The sequence below is a fragment of the Pantherophis guttatus genome, chromosome 6 (assembly GCF_059756535.1).
Source record: "Pantherophis guttatus breed Tessera chromosome 6, ASM5975653v1, whole genome shotgun sequence".
Lineage (NCBI taxonomy): Eukaryota > Metazoa > Chordata > Lepidosauria > Squamata > Colubridae > Pantherophis > Pantherophis guttatus.
Genome location: NC_142068.1, coordinates 80522170 through 80544425, shown reverse-complemented (window position 1 = coordinate 80544425; position 22256 = coordinate 80522170). Strand labels below are relative to the sequence as shown.

General features: G+C 39.3%; 1 protein-coding gene and 1 long non-coding RNA gene across 2 annotated transcripts in view; one reads left to right on the top strand and one right to left on the bottom strand.

Annotated features, from left to right (window-relative positions):
* The window catches only part of STOX1 (storkhead box 1), a 37083-nt gene extending 19661 nt beyond the window's left edge, over positions 1-17422 (top strand). Inside the window, exons 2-4 of the mRNA XM_034438647.3 lie at positions 8383-8535; positions 12599-14870; positions 16964-17422. Coding sequence (XP_034294538.2) covers positions 8383-8535; positions 12599-14870; positions 16964-17123 — 2585 coding nt within the window. The 3' untranslated portion in view covers positions 17124-17422. The remainder of the gene's footprint in view (positions 1-8382; positions 8536-12598; positions 14871-16963) is intronic.
* LOC148113176 (uncharacterized) lies at positions 1323-20581 on the bottom strand. Its single transcript, XR_015728474.1, has 3 exons — positions 19829-20581; positions 7745-7828; positions 1323-6132 (listed from the first exon to the last, which is right to left on the bottom strand). It is a non-coding gene; the product is annotated as an uncharacterized LOC148113176 (long non-coding RNA).
* Between the last annotated feature and the right edge of the window lie 1675 nt (positions 20582-22256).

The window sequence follows — 22256 nt, the reverse complement described above, 5'->3', positions numbered from 1 at the left end:
ATCTTTTTACGAGGACACGTACCAGACCCTCCTTTGGTTCAGAGCTTTATCAGACAGCAGTTGAATGACTTTTGTTAATGACTGGTTAAGAATTAACCACTTTTTAATTCTTGAGGGCCTTGAAATTAAACTTTGATCAAACAAGAGTCCCAGCGGTAGAAGCTTAATGGATGCAAGCTTGAACTTGTAACGGATGCTTGTTCTGAATTGTTTAGTATATACTGTACTATATTTGTAGCCTTTTTCTGCCAATAAATAATGGAACTGATGATGTTCTGGAGTGAATTTGAATATCAGATGAAATTTGCCTGCAGTCACTTCTAAATACCTTGACAATTTTTGCTTTAAAAAAAAATTAAAAACCTTTGATGAGATGGGGCAAGTAAATGAAGGAAAATTTATATATCCTAGATTTTGATGTCTCCCCCCCCCCCCCCCCGTTTATTTGTGTCTGATTCTTGGAGACTGCCTGAGCAGATGCCTACTTTTTTTTTTTTGCAAGACTTTTTATTATTGTTTTTAGATTATTGCTTCCTTTCTAGGGCTGGGTGATCTTGGGCCTACTGACTTTGTGCCCAAGGTGTGACTAGAACTCACAGTCTCCTGGTTTGTAGCCCGATGCCTTCACTACTATACTGAACTGGCTCTTTCGTATATAATTAGAAGAATCATTTTGTCCTATTCAACAGAGAATTGTTATTTTTACAAAGAGAATATCTGAGCTTGGGCTCAACATCAAACATTTGTGAATCTTGCCTTAGCTGTTTCTTTAGCAAATGCCTTTAACCCAACTGAATAAACCTGAAGTTTATATTCCTTTCGAGGTTTGTCTCCCATGTGTTTGATTCCATCAAGCCATTGAGTACAGGTTTGAAAATGCAAGGACTAAAGTTCACATTTTTGTAATCATTTTTTCATAATGGTGCTTTCTACATTCCTTGATGGTTTCAATTCAGTTTATTACAATCATAGACCAGAACAAATAAAAACACTCAGTAAATATACAATTTAAAAATGCTAGTATAAAATAATAAATAACACCTAAAATGTATGATAAAATCCAGTCTGTCAATTATACATGGTCTAACTATACTAAAATTACAATCCATAAACTGTGTGGTCTCTAGTCGGTATAATATTAAAAGGGAAAGGAATAAGCAGTGCAACTGGCCCCTTGATGGTTTTAAATCTACATATTTATTTGTCTATCAATTCTCCCTCTGCTGATACTTTTGCTCATTTCTTCTTTTCAATTCTCTCTTACCAGAGGTTGAATGATAACCATCATTGCTGGGGGGGGGGGCTGTTCTTTGGATGTTAAGGTTAGATTTTTATTTATGTCAAATAAAATTTCAGCCTTTTTCAGCCAGAATATGCATTTTCTGTTAACACTGAAAGCTCTTTCATTAGATTCAGAACTAATAACCATGTGAATGGGTGAGTTCCAAGGAATAATAGTGCTTTAAGGTGGACTGGGTGGTGGAAAAACATTGAGGAGGAAGAAAACTTCAAACCATTTCCATACTTTTGCCAAAACAACTTAATGGGAATGTCTGCAAAGTCATCAAAAGTGGAGTTTGACTTGATAGTTTGACTTTCCTTTCCTAACAGTGGCCAGCCAGATTACCTCAGGAAAATTCAAAAGCAAACGAAAGTAGATATAATTTACCTAACCTTTCCTTTCCACCATGTGCCTTCATCCATCAGTATTTCCTTAGCACTTACATAGCAAGTTATTTTCATTAATATTACTGTAGCCTGAATTCTGTAAATCAAATCAAGCAGACCAAGACCAAACAAAAATCTAGTTAGTGACAAGGATTTGTTTTCAAGAACATGCAGCCATAAATGCAGTGATCCCGTGGTTTTCTTTAAATTAAAAAGAAAAAAGAAATTCTACAGAAGTTTGTTGGATCTAATTAGGTTCCTACTGTATATTCATAAACTCAACCAAAAACTCCAAATTCAAACTCTGCTCAGGTTCAATTCCAGTTTTATCTGCTGTCACTCATGATAAAGAATGTTATGATGTAAATGTATTGTGATGTAAGATGCATGCTTTAAACTTTTTAACACTTTAGTTTTATATTTTACTCAATTGCCTTGAGGATCATTCTTGAAAGATTGAGATATAAATTCATTAAATAGATCAGTAAATGAAAAGCGTGGTGAGAGATGTTCCTTCAGAATTTAAGCTCATCGATTATTGTAATAATGCCCAATATTGTCAAATGTAACAAAGACCAGGAAATTAAGAAAATTATTAAAAAGAAAATGATTTTAGCTGAAGTTATAACAAAGGGCCAACTAAGTTTGATACTTTGATTTTGGTTTTAAATACGGTACAAGTAATTAATTAACTCTAATTATTTTTGAAGGTTGTTGAAACACCTCAGAAATATATTCTGCAACTCTCCACTGCTAACGCTTCTGCCTGTTTATTTTCTCAGTTCATGATTTTCCTGCACACAAAGATATATGGTTTCACAATAGGATCTAGATTGTACTGCAACAATGCAGGCTGTTTGTTTTTTGTTGTTGTCAATAAACAGAAATTTCAGGGGGAAGGTACAGGGGCAAAAATCACTTCGGACCAAATTAAAGCACATCTACAAAACAAAAAACGTGTGTTTGTGGAAGTAAGAGAGAAAGCCTTGGTTAGAAATTAACTTTGAAATGGAATGCGTATTCCTCATTATTCCCCTTCTTAAACCCTGAGTTAATCCTATACTGATGTTAATGAAGATTTGCTTCATTTGACAAAGGAGTAACCAGGGCCTAAGGAATCCTGCTGACTAGATAGTTCTCATCTGTTTATTCTTCCTCTGAAGCTTCATATGTTAATAAAGGAAAGGGCTGATCTTACATGTCCTGGCACACATACATTTCAAATCAACAGGTAATGCTGTTTTCCATGGGGTGGAAAAAAAACCGTTAGTAAAATTACGTGTGGCTTCAGAAAATGAAAATAATAATTAAAAACGGGTTGTGTAAGGCTATCTTGTTCCAGGTGCACCCAACTTCAAACTTTTCCTTTTTTGGACAAGTCCCCTGGGTGTTACCTTCCTCTCATCCCTACTCCAAGAATGAGATTAATTTAAAGTTGCCTTTTTAATAAATTAGTGTAGAAAACTTCATTAGCTATTGCTTGCTTAAAAGCTCTGAAATTAAGCCAGCATTTTGGAGTGGTCAAGGTAATGGACTACCACTAGGGAGACCCAGGGTCAAATTGATCTTCTTGTAGGGAAAAAAGGGGAGAAGGGAATGTCAGATATGTCATATTGAACTCCTGAAAAAAAGATGTACAGTATATATAATAAATACATAAAAATACAAATAGTGTATTGATGGTTTGAAGAAGAAAAAAACACCGGCAACAGCTACATAGGAAAAAAAGGCATCAGTTCAAATAAACTGCAGTATGATATAAGGATACTCATTGACTTATGATAATTTGTTTAGCAACTGGTTGAAGTTACAGAGCACTGAAAAAAATGACTTATGACCAGTTTCCTTGCATTTACAACCATCACAGCGTCCCTGCAGTAACATCGTGATTAGCAACTGGCATGCATTTACAATGGATCACCATTTGCAATCTTCCCAGCCAGCTTCTGACAAACCAAGACAATGGGGGAACCTGGATTCGTTTAATGACCTCCTCATCTGATTAACGACCCTGGCAATATGTCATAAAATCAATCATGGTTTTGGGACAGCTCACTTAATAACCATAATCCTTAGCAATGGAGTTTCCAGTCCTAATTGTGGACGTAAGTCAAAGACTACCTGCACTGACTAGTCAAGTGAATGATTATAATAAAGATACTTATCTGTGATCCAAGACCAAGTCAGACTTGGAAGGAAACGTTATAACTTCATGTAAAATTCTCAAGCAGCTAGAGGATTGGGAGATAATTTAATAGGCTTTCTGATTTAAGAAGCTGTTCAAAATTGCGAATTCGGTGAGCACAAGGGACTTAGTTGAAGTTATTAAAATGTTAGTTACATATGGTCCTAAACTACAGTAAATTATTAAAATCCACTGAGATACTTATTATAAATTAATTGTAGCTACCTAGGACAAGCTCCTTGTAAATAATTTAAATCCCATCAATTTCAATGGGATTTTGAATGTTTAATTTTCTTTGTAAGTAAAGATTTATAGAAGAGCTTTGCCTTTATATTGTATATAAAATGTGACTTATAATAGATTCTTTGATGTGCATGTGTGCCTTCAAGTCAGTTTTGAGTCTTAGTACCTGCCTGGACAAGTTTTCTTGGCTGCATTTTCAGAAATGGTTTGCCTTGGTCTCCTCCTTTTTCCTACAGGTGAGGAATGGATTGGCCCAAGGTCACCCAGCAGCAGTTTCATCATCCTTTAAATATCTCCTGTTGTTTATTTCCCTTTCCTCCAATACACACACACACACACCCCATTTTGGGGGAGAGGGACATCCCATTAAGATGGAAGTTCAGAACAGGAAATCAGGAATGAAATCCAGCAGGTTCTGACAGGTTCTGGAGAACCGGTAGCGGAAATTTTGAGTAGTTTGGAGAACCTGCAAATGCCACGTCTGGCTGGCCCCAGAGTGAGGTGGGAATGGAGATTTTGAATCATCATTCCCCTGCCACACCCACCAAGCCACACCACGCCCACCAAGACACGCCCACAGAATCGGTAGTAAAAAAAAATTGAATTTCACCACTGCAGGAAATACATATCTTCAAAGGTGTGGAGATCTTTGATGCCCTTAACTCTTACTGTGAGGTTGACTCTGATATCTCCAGTAACCTTCAGAAATCTCTTTTAGATCTGGACTAATTATAGGTATTTTTAACTTTTATTTCACTAGACTGCTTTTGAAAAATCTTGAGGGGTAGAGTTTGAGGGTACAATGGCAGGAAGAAGCATATTTTGAAATGTGTGAAATGCATACTCTCATACAGCTGAAATTTTGATATTTCTGTCGGAATTGATTATCTGGAGGAAAAAAAATGATGAAAAAAAAAAGGGTTTTACAAATAAGCCAAAGAACAAAGGATCCTACTTTCCGATTGGTGCTCTGTGACAAAATTGTAATCGGGTACCGATCATATTACAAGGTTCTTTTGGAAGAGCCAAAATTTGGTCTTAAATGTAACCAGTATTTACCTTTGATTAAAAAAAAAAGTGACATTGAATTCCCACAAGACAGATCTGTTGATCAGAACACTGAAGACCTGAGTTATGCCACATTTTAATTTGAATAAAAAATAGAAATGTAATATCTGCTCAGTCAAGGCACTGCTAAACCCAGCAAAGCTCAAATTTCAGGGAGTAGAACAAAACACCTCTTTATGTGGGTAAAGTGTGTCTAGAGACTTTTTTGTCCAGTGTGTATTTTTTTATCTGACCCCTGTAATGAAAATGACTTTCCCACATTTGAGTTTCACTCTATACCCCGAAAACACGTTACCCGGTTTTGTGTATGCAAGCAATTAGCTGTGTTGTATAAGCAGGTAAAATCATTTGTGCATCAATTATACATTAATCTTTGGCAAGTTGCCTAGGACTGCTTTAGTAAATAAATCCCTCTCGTCTTCCCCCCCCCCCATTTCTCCCCCTAATTTTAACAATCAGCAGGGCTTGGATTTGGTTTCTGTCATGAATGACAGGTTCGCTCTTTCTCAAGGCCAAAAAAAATATTCTTGGTAAGCTTTAAAGATAAGTTACAAGAAGTTGTGTTTCATTTCTTCCTAAGATGATGATAAGCAGTATATATTTAGCGCCACTTCTTCCTATATAATTTTTTGATGCTAGATTATTCAAGCATATAGGACTGTTGAAGTGGGGAAGGGATGCTAACTGAAATTTGTACAGAAGGAAAACTGGCTGATTTCTTTTTTATGAATATTGGAAAATTTTTGAAGGAGCATCTTTTCATTCCTCTGAAAAGAAATCATGTGGAGTTTGCTTATGTGGTGTCAGTAAGAACTGGAGAATCAGTAGGAAAACTTCAGATTTCCAAAGTAGATGTGAATCCATGAAATAGCTGATATTGTTCACTAAACTCTCGGTTTCCATGATGTATTCTGAAATGTTCCAGCTAATCTATTTCCTCCTCCTTGATCCATGTTGTTATTTGTCTGCTGAGGAAAAGATTGGATTTAGTAACATTTTGGAACTTTGGTTTGTAAATAATGATTGAAAGACCTGATATGCCTTCTGTCCAGTGATAGAGGCTGGGCAGAGAAGAAGGGTTTTGAGGCAGACAAAATTGTTTTGCCTATGTTAAGGTGTCAGGCCTTTGGGTCAGTTTCCACTATGCCCCATAATAACATCAGATAAATACTAATCATGAAATGATTCAACCCCATTTCAGGGGTGGGCTTCAAAAATTTTAGCAAGGGGTTCTCTGCCCAGTTGCTGGGTGGGTGTGGCCATGGTGGGTGTGGCCTAGTCGGCCTCCTGCACCATGGTGTGAGGGCGCATTTTTGCCCTCCCCAGGCTCCCTGAGCCTCTGGGAGGGCGAAAACGGCCACCCCATGCTCCGGAGGCCCCCTTCCTGAACTTCCGGTAGGCCCGTTTTTCACCCTCCCCGAGCCTCTGTGCACGACCTGCACTTACCTGCATCCAAAACAGGCCTCATGGGGATTCCTGGGAGGGGCGGGGTTGGCGGGGCCAGCCAGGAGTGGGATTTGGGGGTTCTCCGAACTGCACAGAATCTTAGCTAGAGGTTCTCCCGAACCCCTGCGAACTCCCAGCAGACCACCCCTGCCCATCTTCTGCAATGACTAGAGCACAACTAGCATTGTCTTCTTAATTGCTTTTCCTTTCTACAAATATTGGACTGGAATCATAATATTAAGACTTGGCTTCTCTGACTTAATAAAAGTTGCTGATTTCACCTCAGCAGAGAGAGCCAACTTTTAGTGCAGAGTAAAAACTGAAGAAAGTCGTAGATGCTCCATCACTGGAGGCTTTTTAAGAGGCTGGACAGCCAGCTTGAGCAGGAGGTTGGGCTAGAAGACTTCCAAGGTCCCTTCTATTACCCTTGATATTTTGTTATTTCCTATGTAAGAAATTTTTACAATACAGCGCTGAGAAAATAAATAATATGGAAAGAATAAAAACATTTAAGGTGTCCTTTCCAGGTAAGTGTGAAACCAGTTCTGTTTACAGTAATCCGTTCCGTGTGTATGCATGTGTGCACGCTTCTGTTTCATACAAAGCAAGCTGACCCTGATTTATATCCTTGGTGGAAGTAACCTAGCAACGTCACTGAGGAAGTTATTCTCTGGAACTTCTCTGAAGGCATTCTGTTAAACATAAGCACAGCAATTGGTAAAACAGAGGTCAAGAACTGTTTAACAGCTTCTTCGAAAGGGACTGTTGTTTTTTGTTGACTTAAGAAAAATGATCTCAGAGATTTTTTTTTTTTAAGCGTTGAGCTGTAAATTGTCAGAGCCGTTCTAGAAGATTAGCTTTGCTGTAATTTCTAACTCCGAATTGTATCATGTTGCTCACATATCTTAGAAAGGCTCTTACAACCATCTCTAAGCTACCATGTAGGTTGGACGCTTCGTATAATTTCAAGAAAGACTTTAATGGTCCCTCTGTCAGGTGGATGTTTATAAAATATGAACAGAATAAATAAGAGACCTGAAATAGCATGCGCCTCTGTGCTAAGGATTTGAATAAATGTATTAGCCTACATTATTTCTTTAATGAAAGTTAAAAGATGTAGAGTTGAACAGTTACCCATAATTGCAGATGTCTAATTCAACCCTCCGCATATGCAGCTTCTTTTAAAACTTCTCTTGACCAGCATGAGGTAGAACATAACTAAAATAGAATTATTTATTGGTCAAGTGTGATTGGACACACAAGGAATTTGTCTTGGTGCATACGCTCTCGGTGTACATAGCAGAAAAGATACATTCGTCATAAGGTACAACACTTAATGATAGTCATAGGGAAACAGTCAATATAAATCTTAAGGATACCAGCAACAAGGCTACAGTCATACAGTCATAAGTGGGAGGAGATGGGTGATAGGAACGATGAGAAGATTAATAGTAATCATTCACCAATGCAAACTTAGTAACTAGTTTGACAGTGTTGAGGGAATTATTTGTTTAGCAGAGTGATGGCGTTTGGGGAAAAACTGTTCTTGTGTCTAGTTGTTCTGGTGTGCAGTGCTCTATAGCGTCGTTTTGAGGGTAGGAGTGCGATATCTATAGCTATTTTTTGACGATTTTTCTCAGACTAACTTAAAAGCTTAGCTTTTAAAGGCAACTGGGGGTGGGGGAGGACAGGACAAAATACTCAAAAAGTACAAAAATTAATTTTTTTCTTGTGTCTCCTTCACTCCCCCCCCCTTTTTTTCTTCATTGTAGGTGATGTCTCTCCAGTGCATATGAATCCAATTTCCCAGTCTCATTTTGTTCCCTTGGCAGAGGTCCTGTGTTGTGCTATATCTGATATGAATGCAGCTCATATTACAGTTACACAGGAAGCTTTACTGCATCAGTTGGGAAAATACTACCCAGGTAATTGACTAAATAGAGGGTTGCGGGTATTGAATATAAACTTTCAGTTCAGGCTGCAGTGAGAAGAGTGAAATGCTAGATACTGCCTGGGAATGGGGGAGCCGTGTTAATTCCCTTTGCATATCAAAATGTAAAACAATGTCTTGCTTTGTTTCATCCTAAGACTGATAATATAAACCTGGAAATACACATTTGAAGCTGCCTTGTTATCCCTGGCATTTTTGGAGCTTAGACCTCAGAGTGACGCCAGCTCTTCCCAAGATACACATAATTCCTCTGTATCCAGTGAGCACGCAGAGATATGTAGCCTCTTCCCATTGTGTTGGGAAGAACTGCTCATTTCCACAAAAGACATGTCAACATCCTTTTCCTCTCCCTGTCATTTGGCCCTCTCTCAGCTAGCCCCCCAGCAGTAACTCCAGAAAATTGGTCCACTGACTGCAAAGTGCTTCCAGATGCTGCTCAAGGTGCTGGTAATGACGTATAAAACCATATGTGGCATGAAATTTGAGGGAGTATCCTTCCCTAGTTACATCTGCCTGTCCCATCAGATCCAGCAGGAGGGGCATGTTATAAAGGTAAAGGTTCCCCTCGCACAGACGTGCTAGTCGTTCCCTACTCTAGGGGGCGGTGCTCATCTCCATTTCTAAACCAGCGCTGTCTGATGATGTCTCCGTCGTCATGTGGCTGGCATGACTAAACACCAAAGGCGCACGGAACGCTGTTACCTTCCCACCAAAGGTGGTCCCTATTTTTCTACTTGCATTTTTTACCTGCTTTCGAACTGCTAGGTTGGCAGAGGCTCACTCTGTTACACAGTGCTAGGGATTCAAACCACCGAACTGCCGACCTTTCTGATTGACAAGCTCAACATCTTAGCCACTGAGCCACCACGTCCCCTATGAGGCATGTTATAGGTTTCATCTATTAAGGGGTATCATCTGATGGGCTGTTTTCTGCCCTGGTGCTTTTCTTTTGGAACATCATTCCCTTGAAACTCAGATTGGCCTCTACCCTTTTAGATCTTAGGAAACACTGTTAGAAATGACGAGCTGGCAAGTAATTGTACAGGTAGTCCTTGACGCCAATCATAATTGAGCCGAAAATTTCTGTTGCTAAGCAAGACAGTTGTTTTGCCTCATTTTACAACCTTCCTTGCCACAGTTGTTAAGTGAATCACTGTGAATCATTAAGTTAGCAACAGGGTTATTAAGTAAATCTGGCTTCCCCACCATTCACAAACGGTGATCATGTGACCTCAGGACTCTGCAACCATCATAAATACATGCCAGTTGCCAATTTTGGTCATGTGACTATGGGGAATACTGCAATGGTCATGTGGAAAACCGTCATAAGTCACCTTTTTCAGCGCTGTTGTATCTTTGAGTGGTCGCTGAAGGAATGGTTGTATGTTGAGAACTATCTGTATTGAATGGGATGTATGATTGGTGTTCACCTATCATTTTGTGTTTGAGTTTTTAATAGTGTTTCTAATACAGTTGTGCATTTGTTGCATTTATTTCTACTTTTTGTTGGTTTTTAATTGTTGTAAGTCATCTAGAATCGTATATGTCAGATGGACAGCTATTCATCAAGAAAACATGTTATCTGACACAGTGGTCACTGAATTATCAAGTCCCTGGTAGCAGATGATTCAGGGAGCACATCCAATATATACTGCTCAAAAAAATAAAGGGAACACAAGCAGAAGACATCCGAGATCTGAATGAATGAAATAGCCTTATTTAATACTTTGTTCTTTACATACAGTAGTTTATACGCTGCTCAAACAACTAAAGGGAACACAAAACTACTGTATGTAACGAACAAAGTATTTAATAAGGCTATTTCATTCATTCAGATCTGGGATGTCTTCTGCTTGTGTTCCCTTTATTTTTTTGAGCAGTGTATTTTGAAATGAGAACCATCACAGTTCTGACAAGAAGGAGTAAAGTACCTTCATTTGCTTCCATCTCCACTCAGATTTTTGCAGCCCAATAATCCTAGGATTGACAAAGCAGTTTGTTTCCTAACCCCCAAAGCAGTCCCAGTAACTTGTGTGGTGAAGTACTGTGATTCTTCTGCTTGATATTTTTAAAAGAAGTTCAGCTAATGAACATGCAATGAACCGGTCAACTAATCACAAGCTTCCATTAGAAGAAGCTACGGTTTACTTAGTAGGTCATTTGCAATGTTACTATGTATTTGCTGCCCACTATTGTTCAACTGGGAGAAAGCATCCTGCTACTGGCATTTAAAGATAAAATCTACGCCACATTGGACTCCTAAGTATACAGTTGTTCCATATAAAAGCTTGAAGGTGTACAACTCAAAAGGGATCTGCGACATTTTAATATGAAGTTATTTTTGTTTAAAATTCTGGTCAACATACTCCACTTTATATATCTCTTTTCTTTTCTTTTTTTCATCACTGTAGTCAAACTCAGTATCTTCAACAAGCAATCTTTATTCCTTGTTGGATTGTCCAGATAGCTTTTTCATCTAAACTGTATATTTACCTGTATTTGGCATCTTTATAGCAAAAATTGTGCTGGTAAAAAAAGAAATCCTTATTTTTTTTCCAGTGAGATACCAAATGTAACTTAAATATATAAATCACAGATCAGTTCTATTAGTACAGTTGCACTGCAATAAATGAAATTATATTCCAGCCTGCTCAAGATATTTTTCTGCTCCAGTTGAAGGATCTGCCTGCTTCCCTCCAGAAAATATAATTTGTTATTTAACAGATCCCAAATCAGCTTCTAGAGAGGGTTACCTCCTTCAGCCTAAAGATAGACTAAGGGCCCAGATTTCATCATTGGTAGTAATTTATGTATGTCCTCTGTTCAGGGGAACCTTGAAGCTTTGTAGATGCACCTTTAACTTGCATTTTGAAGCACCTTTTTGAATTCAGATCCAAAGTACAGCTTATAGTGCAGTGATGGCTAACCTTTTTGCCCTTGTGTGCCAGGAGTGCGGGTGTGTGTGTGTCGCACACCCATAATTCTATGCGCGTGCGACCCCCCCTCCTCCCACTCCTGGCACACTATGGCCCAGTGGGCCCGGTAGGCCTGTTTTTCCCTCTCCCCAGGCTCCAGACCCTTTCTAGGAGCTTGGGGAGGGTGAAAATGGCCTTCCCTATTCCCCCAGAGGCCCTCCGGAAACGTCGACAAATGGGCCATTTCCAGCCTCCATAGGGCCTCCGGGGGTGTGTGTGGAAGGCTGTTTTCACCCTCCCCAAGCTCCTAGAAAGGCTCTGGAGCCTGGGGAGAGAGAAAAACAGGCCTTCCCCACCACCTCCGAAGGCAGGAAACAGCCTGTTTCCCTACTTCCGGTGGGCCCAGAACGCGCGCCGGAGCTGAGCTTGCGTGCCCACTGATATGGCTACACGTGCCACCTGTGGCACGCGTGCCATAGGTTTGCCATCACTGTTTTAGTGTATGCTTTACCGCATTTTTGCAATCACAAACCTTTTCATGGCCAGTGGAAATTACAGCCCATCACATAATGGGGGAATAATATCACCTTAAAACTCTTATTTGGTCTTTTTGATTAGGAAACTTTTTTGTGCGCAGTGAAGGTTTCAAATTTGTTTTTCATTTTATAAAGACACTGTATATACAGTATTTAGGAATAAAGAAGACCTAACTGAAACCAATGACATTTAATTCTGGGGGAAAAGACACAGGATTATATCATCATTTATTAATAAAATTTAATCGGTCCCGGAATTATATCTCTGAGTCCCCTGAATTTGTAGTCTTTAAGAGCTATAAATTCCATTATACTTTTTGCACACTGTTAATCATAATAATACATTCAAATATGCCTAATCACAATCTTCCACCTCCTAACCTTAGTATATCTATGGTTATAATAAATTCTATTATATATCTATTTCTATGTTACTATTTCCCCAGTTTATACTAGGCTAAGAGATGATGGATAGAGACATAATATCTTGTTCTGTAATACTGTGATTGTATGAAAAACTAATAGAAATAAAATATTCTACATGTTGAATGAATCCTAATAAAGATTATTATCCTTATTATTCTAGGTATTGCAACTCCAACCCATGATATTCTCTACAGTACTCTTGGGATGCTAATTAAAGAGCGAAAGATATACCATACTGGGGAAGGATACTTCATAGTAACCCCAAATACCTATTTTATCTCTAATAATACTATGAAGAGCAACAAGAGGGCCTTGCTGGAAGACAAATGCCTTCCCCAGCCTCCTTTCACATACTTGGTAAGCATGGAAGATGCTACAGAGCTGACACCAGATCCTTTGCCTGTTGTATCACATTGTAGATCCTGTTACTGTTTCCTTGGGGACAATGAAGTGAAACCAACAAAATGTCAGGAATTAATTAGCCAGGAGCCAAATGGGAAAAGTCAAAAAGATTCCTGTGAATCTAGATCTTCAGTTCCAAAACCAAGTACAGAGTCACTTGCTGATGGAATCTCCCACTCAGTACTTTCCGCAAAGGGAAAAGATAAGGCTAAAAAGTTTAGTCTTAGCCTCTTTTGGCGCAACACTTCCAAGAAAGAAAAGGCTAAGAAATCCCACTCTACGTTTTCTGCTCAGTTTCCTCCTGAGAAATGGCCGGTCCGAGACGAAGATAATTTAGAGAACATTCCACGGGATGTTGAACATGAAATCATCAAGCGCATCAATCCTATATTGACTGTTGACAACTTGACTAAACATACAGCACTAATGCGGAAAATGGAAGAACAGAAGAAGTATATCAGCAAAGGAACCTCTACAGAAGTACTAACAATGAAGCACAAACATTTTTCAAAAGCATACAGTTGGAAAAAACAGAATAAAGCCTCAAAGTATCACAGGAAGGGGCAGCATATTAAAGAAAAACGAGGGAAATATAAAACCAGTGAAGTGGTATTGGCTGATGACAATTTGGCAAGCTCTGTTGAACATCCATTATGTCATCTTACAAGCGAAACGATGGTTTGCAATAGAAAGCCAGTTGATGAGGATGCATTAGATATGGAGCCTCACTTTTTATATAAAAGGGAAATCAATAATCCATTTCAAGATATTCCAAATAGAAGGAACAAGTCATCAAAAGGTTACAAAAGTCAGAAAAATTATGATATAAACTCCAAGGCTGTTAGATCAGAGAGGCATCATTCATGGTCCCACTCTTTAGATTCCTCAAGAACCATGAACTGTAAAGCTAAAGTCTCGGGGAAGTGTGATGCTGAAGAGGAAAAGAAAAAACACTTAGATCACCAGCAATGCTCAGCTTTACGAACAGATGGCACGCTCACATCCTTGGCAGAGAGAGCCACTTGTAAGTGTAATCTCCAAAGAGGGACGAACTCCCAAAATGCAATGGAGATGCAAGAGGCTTCTAACATTTACCCTACATTCAAAAATGAAGAAGAGAAAATGTATCCAGAAAAATCTATTCAAATGCACCGTGATAAAGCAAACACGTGCAGTTTACCAAGTCAGCATTCAGATTGCTATCTTCCCACTGATACAGGTATAATCTGCCAATTTAAACAGTCTGAAGTTGTCGCCGCACACAGACAAAAGGACTTTAGGAGTGAGATACAGTCCAAGAACACAAGCCAATGGCTCGAGTCTGTGAATCCACAGTACGAGGGATTCATTTATGATGATCCAGTTCAATATCAAAAAGTGGATAATGATGCTGCCCGTAGTCCTCTGTATAATGACCTTGTCCAGGAAGAAGAAACTGAATCACCCAAATTGAAATCTTATCAACTCCAATATAGAACAGAGTCAGAAAAATGGAATGACGTAAGAGAAGATACGAGTTCAAAAGTATTGGGAAAAGAAAAGGATGAACCTCTCTTTCGAAGCTACCCAAATGATACAGATACTGTTGATGCATACCAACATGAAGACAGTGGTTTTCTTAGTCAGAGTAAATCAAAGGATAGCTTAAAGGAATATGATGAAATGAACTTGGCAGGAGAAACTTGTATGTGTCATCAAGTGTCTTCTAAAAACAATGAAGAGAAAGAGGGTATTTATGGTCGAGGCCAGAGAACTGATAATACTGAAAGGCATGTCCTTGAGTTCAGTGCGGTGCAGGAAGCAGAGAACAGAATGTGGGAGAAGTCGGCAAACGAAGTAGCTATGGAAACAGCTTCCTTGATGTTGTCATCCAAAGACTGGGAAATTAAGACAAACCTTGTGGGAACACGACAGTCATTTGATAACTCAGAGGATGCTCCTCTAGATCGGGAAATCCAACATGGCCAAAACCACTTACAAGGCACAGGAAACCAGAGTATAACAGGAGATAGTGGGATAGATTCTCCCAGGTAAGAGCAAACATGGGAGCGCTATTTCTATTGCACCTCTCCATCTATTACACTTAGTATGGTCTTCAAGGTTAGGTATACTGGAAAAATGTTACTTGAATTGTTGAATTTAATTTTTTTCATCTCTACCTGTCCTTGAACATCATACAGTAGTGTCCAAAATTGTGGAAACCTTTTGGGAAAAGTGTATTTTTGAGGTTTGATGGCTAACATCATCACTTTTTTGGGGGGAGTTTCAAGATAATCCTATTCCACTGCTGGAATGGCCTGGGAATAGCCCAGATCTTAACCCACTTGAAAATCTATGGAGCCGACTAAAGAAACTTGTTAGTCAGAAGCGACTCAGCAATAAAACCCAGTTAATAGAAGCAATCATTCAATCTTGGTTTCACCTTATAACAGCTGCAGAACTAAAAAGCTTGGTTCACTCCATGAGAAGACATTGTAAGGCCATAATTGATGCTAAAGGTTACCCAACTAAGTATTAACTGACATGGTGTTAATTTTTGTATATCGCATTTTTTCTATGGTGATAATTTTTGTATATCTCATTTTTTTTATGGTGATAATTTTTGTATATCCCGTTTTTTCTACTCTTCATTTTTCTTTTTTATACTGTAACTGCTATTCTAATAGCAAATCCTTCATATAAGTTATTGCATTACATTCTTGATTAAATTATCTTTCCATTGATATATAATTTTATGGTACTACTCTAAAAAAAAAAGTGGTGCTATTAGCTAGTTTTAGAAAATACATTTTTCCCAAAAGGTTTCCACAATTTTGGCCACTACTGTAAACTATAGCAGGGCCTACTGATCTGCTCAGGTAACATCACTACTGTGAGAGCTGCTTTGATTGCCAGTTGGCTTTCAGTTGCAAATCAAGGTGTTGGTTGTCACTTTTAAAGCCCTACTGCCTTGACACCTGACCAGGCTTGTGTTTCTAATTGTCCAATAAGAGCTGGTAGGAAGGGTATGTTTCAAACCCCATCTTGAGGAATTGTCTTTGTCAGGGATCACAAGGCATGCATGACTTTTCTCTTACTGTCTCTCCTTTGGAATAGCACTCTACTCAAAGTTAGGTCACCACCATCCCTTTTTGCCATTCAGGAAAGCCCCCAATACCTAGCTATTCTGGAAACTCTAGGATCTGGAAACTCTATGGAGATTCTCAATTGTGCAGGCCATGGTTGCCCCAAATGTGTTTTTTCCAAAAAGCAACTGGACTCTCTTGATATTTTTTGAAAACATTTCACTTCTCATCCAAGGAGCTTCTCTGGTTCAGAATTGAAGAAGCTTCTTGGATAAGAAGAGAAATGTGTCCAAAGAAAACACCAAGAAAGTCAAGTTGTTTTTTGGAAAAAGCACACTTAGGATGTAGGATTGATAAATATGCAGATCCTCCTCTGGCCATATGTGACTCTTGTTTTCATGATTTTTTTTCTTCATTGTGTTAACCAACAGGAAGGTTTACTGTTGTTACTGGGTTTTGGTATGTTTGGTTATCTTACTGAGCAGGATATAAATGAAATAATAAGTCAATATATACTGTAGCTCTCACCACAAGTCTGGATTAAGCTAATTGTAGGTGTATGAGTATGTTTTTATAATGCCTTAACAAGTACCGAAAGAGGTAATTTACAAGTATTTTGGCTGCAATTGGTTTGTCATGAACCTTTCACAGTTACAAAGGATAAGGGCTATTTCAGGCACAGAAAACTAAACAGATCAGGCAGGATGGATATAAACTGGTTACAGTGCAACAGCCTACTGGGTTATGTTCCCCCATACTTGGAAAAATATATACAGTATGTTTTCCAAGGATTTGGTTAACTTTATAGAACAGCATGTAAACATAGAAAACATAACCTTTATATATTTGAACATTTCTGGAAGCTAAATGACTTATAAGACTGTATAAAGAAATCTTAAAATGAAAGAGATTAAACAGATTTTTGGATGAACAACCTTCATACAGCCAATATTTTTTCTAAAAGTTTTGGAGTTGTCTGATGTTTTTTAAGAACATTTGTTATGTATAATAAACCCTTTTTTGTGAATCTTTTGTTTTAAAAATACCATTCTTTCCAGAGCACAAAGTATGGTATCTGCTAATTCTGCCATCTTGTATGGACTAAAGAAAAGCAGCAACTTCCTTAAGAACTTAGAAGGTATAAAGAAGACTTTACACAGCAGAAAGTCTCTTACCTCAAACTCCTTACTTCAGTTGACACCAGTGATAAATGTTTAATTTTTCCTCCTTTTTTAACCAAATTTGTGAACCTGTTTGTAAATCTATTAATGTATTTGCTGTAAATGTCTTAAACGAACATATGTGCTAATAGTAGGTAAGATGTTGGCTATTTCTTCCATAAAATGTATGAATACTTTGTAATAAACATTTTTACTGTTTTTTACTGCTGTATTTGATAACAATAAGCTCAGATCCTAGTAACTTCAGGGATGCTGTCTTGGAAAAATAAACGTGTGGTTATTCATTAGTTTATGTCAAATATATTTCTTTTAAAATAAAGCTAATACTTACTAGGATGGTTGTTGTTGTTGTTGTTGGTTGTTGTTGTTGTTCTGTTGTTGTTGTTGTTGTTATTATTATTATTATTATTATTATACACAATTATGAAGTCACAGCTACCAGTTCATTTAGTTGGTGTTGGCCTTAATAGGCACTGAGTTCTTTCCAAGAACCTAGGACCGTGATGGTGAACCTATGGCACGCGTGCCACAGGTGGCACGCGGAGCCATATCTGTGGGCACATCAGTGTTGCCCTAGTTCAGCTCCAGCGCCCATGCGCCACGCCAGCCAGCTAATTTCCAGTCCCACCAGAAGACGGGAAACAGGCTGTTTCCGGCTTCTGAAGGGCCTCCGGGGGGGTGGGGAAGGCTGTTTTCGCCCTCCCCAGGCTCCAAGAAAGCCCCTGGAGCCTGGGGAGGATGAAAAACGGGCCTACCTGGCCCACCGTGCCATTGCATGCCAAAAGCAGGGGTCATGCGGGGGGGTTGTCGCGTGCGCATGTGTGGAGGGGCTGAATTGAATTATGGGTGGGGGCACGCACGCGTGTGACCCCGCCCACATTCCCCCCGCTTTTGGCACGCAATGGCAAAAAGATTAGCCATCTCTGACCTAGGATGTTGTACCATAATGTATCAACAAAGTATATATGCAAATTCAAGCAGCATAGCCTTCTGTAATTGACAAATGGAAATTTTGTCAATGTACAGATTTTCCAAGATTCTTTGGTATGGCACCCTTTGTGTCAATTACCACTGTGACCCTCGCAACTGGTTTATGCTGTAATTTTTCAACTCTGATTTTGAGATCTTGATACTTTGTGATTTTTCTCCAATTGTTTGTCTTCTATCCCCTGGTATTGCCACATCAATTATCCACACTGTCGTCTTTTCAGCCACAGTTAAATCTGATGCGTTAGGAGCCAAGACTATAGAAATCCCACAATATTTTAATCTGCTCATTCTCAATTAATTTTTAAACCCACTAATTTTTCATCACAGGTAGTCTTCAACATACAACCACAATTGAGCTTAACATTTCTGTTGTTGAGAGAGACAGTTAAAGTGAATTTTGTCCCATTTTTATGACCTTTCGTGCCAGAGTTGTTAAGTGAATCACTAAAATTGTTAAGTTAGTAACAAGTTCCTTAATTAAATCCGGCTTCCCCACTGACTTTGCTTGTCAGGTCACAAAAGGTGATCACATGACCCAGGACACTGCATCATAAATACGTCTCATTGCCAAGTGATGGAATTTTGATCACATGACCATGGGGATGCTGCAATGGTCGTGTGACTTTTTTCAGCGACATAACTTTGAACAGTCACTAAATGAACTGTTATAAGTCAAGGACTACCTGTACTGGTACATAATTTTTACAGATGTTCCAGTGAATCATTTTGGCGACTGTTAAGGTGATTGTTTACAATCAGTTTGTGCAATCTTGCATTAACTCATATACGATCCATGTTTCTTCTGCTTCTTTACTCAATATATATTTTGAATCATTTGATAATTTTTCAGTTCTGGCCTAAATTGCATTAATTCAAATATTTTACTCTTGGGCAGCCAAAATCAAGCTTTCAATTTCTTTAATGTCCCAGTTGTTAGCCATTGACAGATTTTATCTTTATCCACTTTCCCTTCAATCTAATTCCTTGCCAGCATTCTATTTGTTTTTATTACATTACTAGCTGTACCCAGTCACACGTTGCTGTGGCCCAGTCTTATGGGTATACAATATTTTTTGACCGAGTGCCAATAATTTCCCTCTGTAGCTCAGGTCACGCCTACTTTGCCTCCGTCCCAGTTTGCCGTGGGTGTAAGAACTGGTTTCCCGGCTTGCCGGTATAACCGCCTTCACCTTCGCAGCTCTCCGCACCACAGGCGGCATCGGGGTCCCTGCCAACAGGGATACTCCGTTAGTCGGGAGGACGCTTCGCGGTGGTTGACATTTGCCGCCATTTTGCTTGTGGGTTTGGCGGCCGCGCTGAGGGGAAAAGACCCAGCTCGCGCCTGCCATTGTGGTGCTGCGACAATAAAGTCCAAAAATATAGTATAGCGTGTGTTGTTTTTATGTCCAACAGATGGCACTGTTTTTCAAAACATGTTTTTAGCACTGTTTTTCAAAACATGTTTTTACCTGTCACAGGTGTGACATCTATATAATATAGGTATATAAAAACGTGCATATTCGAATGCAACGTGTCAACATTTCAAAGCAATCAGTGAAGAACTTTCGAAGATTTACGATTTTGAACAAATGAACATTTACATTTTTATTTGTATAGATTTTGATATTCATGTTTTGTTTCCTGTACATTCACTAAGTTACAGTTTTTAACTTCAGTCGATGCTTGTTCTTGGCTATCTTTTATATAATCAGCCAAGGCACGCTTATTAAGTTACCATCAAAATATAAATACCTTCATTTGGATCACATTCCAGACATTTCAGTAAAATGATGGTGGATGAACCACATTTTTCAGTGGTAAAGTATTGCAAGTTCATGACTAGAATATTCCTGAAATAAAAATATAATTTTATGTGAAAATATGTAGAATAGATGCAAAAAATATACAGTACTTTTACAAGTATTCCTCATTTAGCTACAATTGGAACCAGCAACCCAGTTAAGCAAAACATTCAGTAGGTGAAACGGTGACTGCTTATGACCTTCCTTTGCTTTATAAACCTGCCAAGTCTTAAATGCAAGAATGGTCGTAAAGTCACCCTTGTAACTGAACTGTCACTGTCTGAGGCAGTCACTAAACGAGGACTCCCTATAGCTTGTGGTTCTGCCTGCAGTGTGAAAATAGCCGCAGCGACTTAGTTCATCCACATGTTCCATTTGCTGCAGTACAGCTATGCCCCACTAACCATTTCTCATGTCTTCTCACAACTTGGTCTTTGTGTTGTCTTGCCAGTAACGCACTTGAAGCCAGTCTAATATGAAACCAGCATTTAACCTCCTATCTCAACAGAAGACCTTCCAGGGGATATAAAGGAGTCATCTTCATAGAACTGGGCTCCAGTTGGTTTGGCCAATCTGTTTTGGGACTACCACTACCCCCCCACCCCCCATCCCCACTGTGGCTGCCAGAGAACCCAGACACCTCCTGATACACCTTGTGAAATATGGGCTCTGCAAACACACAATGGCCTCATCCTCATACACCAATATTGGCTTCCACTGAGGCACCTGTTTTCTTCCAGGCAATGATTTATAAAGTTTTAACCCCCATCTAGGGGTGTGTGCTCTGTGACGCATGAGGCTCTAAACCGCTCCTCCACTGGAAGAGTGAAATACAGAAGTTGAGCTGTGAACAAAATAGGATAAGGGATAGTAGGGGAAGGAGCATAGAACACCTGGCTCACTCCAACCTTCCAGAATAATAAGATGATCAAGAGTTGATCAACCTGATCTGTATTGATTCAATTGTTATCCTGCCTTTGTTTTTTTTATAAATAACTCAAGATGGCGAACTTATCCAATACTCTTTCATTCTTCCACTTTCTCCACAACAACAATCAAGAGCCTTGGAAGTACAGTGGTCTAAGGCACCGTTATTAAGCTGGTTATTAAGACCAGCTGCCTGCAATTACTGCAGGTTCGAATCTCGCCAAGGCTCAAGGTTGAGTCAGCCTTCCATCCTTTCTAAGGTAGGTGAAATGAGGACCCAGTTGTGGGGGCAATAAGCTGACTTTGTATAAATATACAAAAGAATGAAGGCTATTGCTTAGCACATTGTAAACCGCCCTGAGTCTCCGGAGAAGGGCGGCATATAAATCAAATTAAAAAAAAAAAGTGAGGTGGGTTGGGATGAGAAAGAATAACTGGTCCGAAGTCACCCAGCCTGCTTCCATGCCTAAGGCAGGACTAGAACTCACTGCCTCCTGGTTTCTAACCTAATGGCTTAATCACTAGATAAACTGATTTTCCCCCCTCCTTACTACAAAACTTGTGGTTTGAAAGGGAAAAGGTTTTGAGAGAGTAATGTGGGAGAGTGGAAGGGCCTCTATATGTAACAGAAGCACAAGAGCAAATAGATCAGTGCTGAAACTGACCACCTGCAGGCAAACAGCCCATTTTTAATGCATCCAGCATATAAACATTGGGCAGAGCATGCTATGACAACTGCATGGTCATAGCTGCCATTTTAACTTTTTTGACCACACCCTACAAACATCCGTCTGCAGGGGAGATCAGCGTAGGAAGGAAAACAAACTATGTTGCTATAAGAGCTCTTCCCGGGGTCCTATGGCTGAATTCACACACTAACCAAGTGACAGCATTATATGGTCCAGCCAGTGGTGGGAATCAAATAATTTAACAACCGGTTCTCTGCCCTAATGATTTCTTCCAACAACCAGTTCACCAAACTGCTCAGAGAGTTAACAACCGGTTCTCCCGAAGTGGTACGAATTGGCTGAATCCCACCACTGGGTCCAGCCCACTGAAAACCTTAAAATCATTTGGTTTGATAGCACTAAACCAATGTTTTTGAACTTTGGCAACTTTAAAATGAGTGGACTTCAACTCCCAGAATTCCCCAATCAGATGCTTAAAGTTGTCAATTGGAAAAACACTGCCAGGGGTCCAATTCAAATACTTCGAAAAGATTGCATCCATTACAGCAGTGGTGGGTTTCAAAATTTTTTACTACCGGTTCTGTGGGTGTGGCTTGGTGGGCGTGGCAGGGGAAGGATACTGTAAAATCTCCATTCCCACCCCACTCCAGAGGAGGGTTACTGCAAAATCCCCATTTCCTCCTGATCAGCTGGGATTCGGGAGGCAGAGAATAGATGGGGGTGGGACCAGTCAGAATTTTTACTACTGGTTCTCTGAACTAC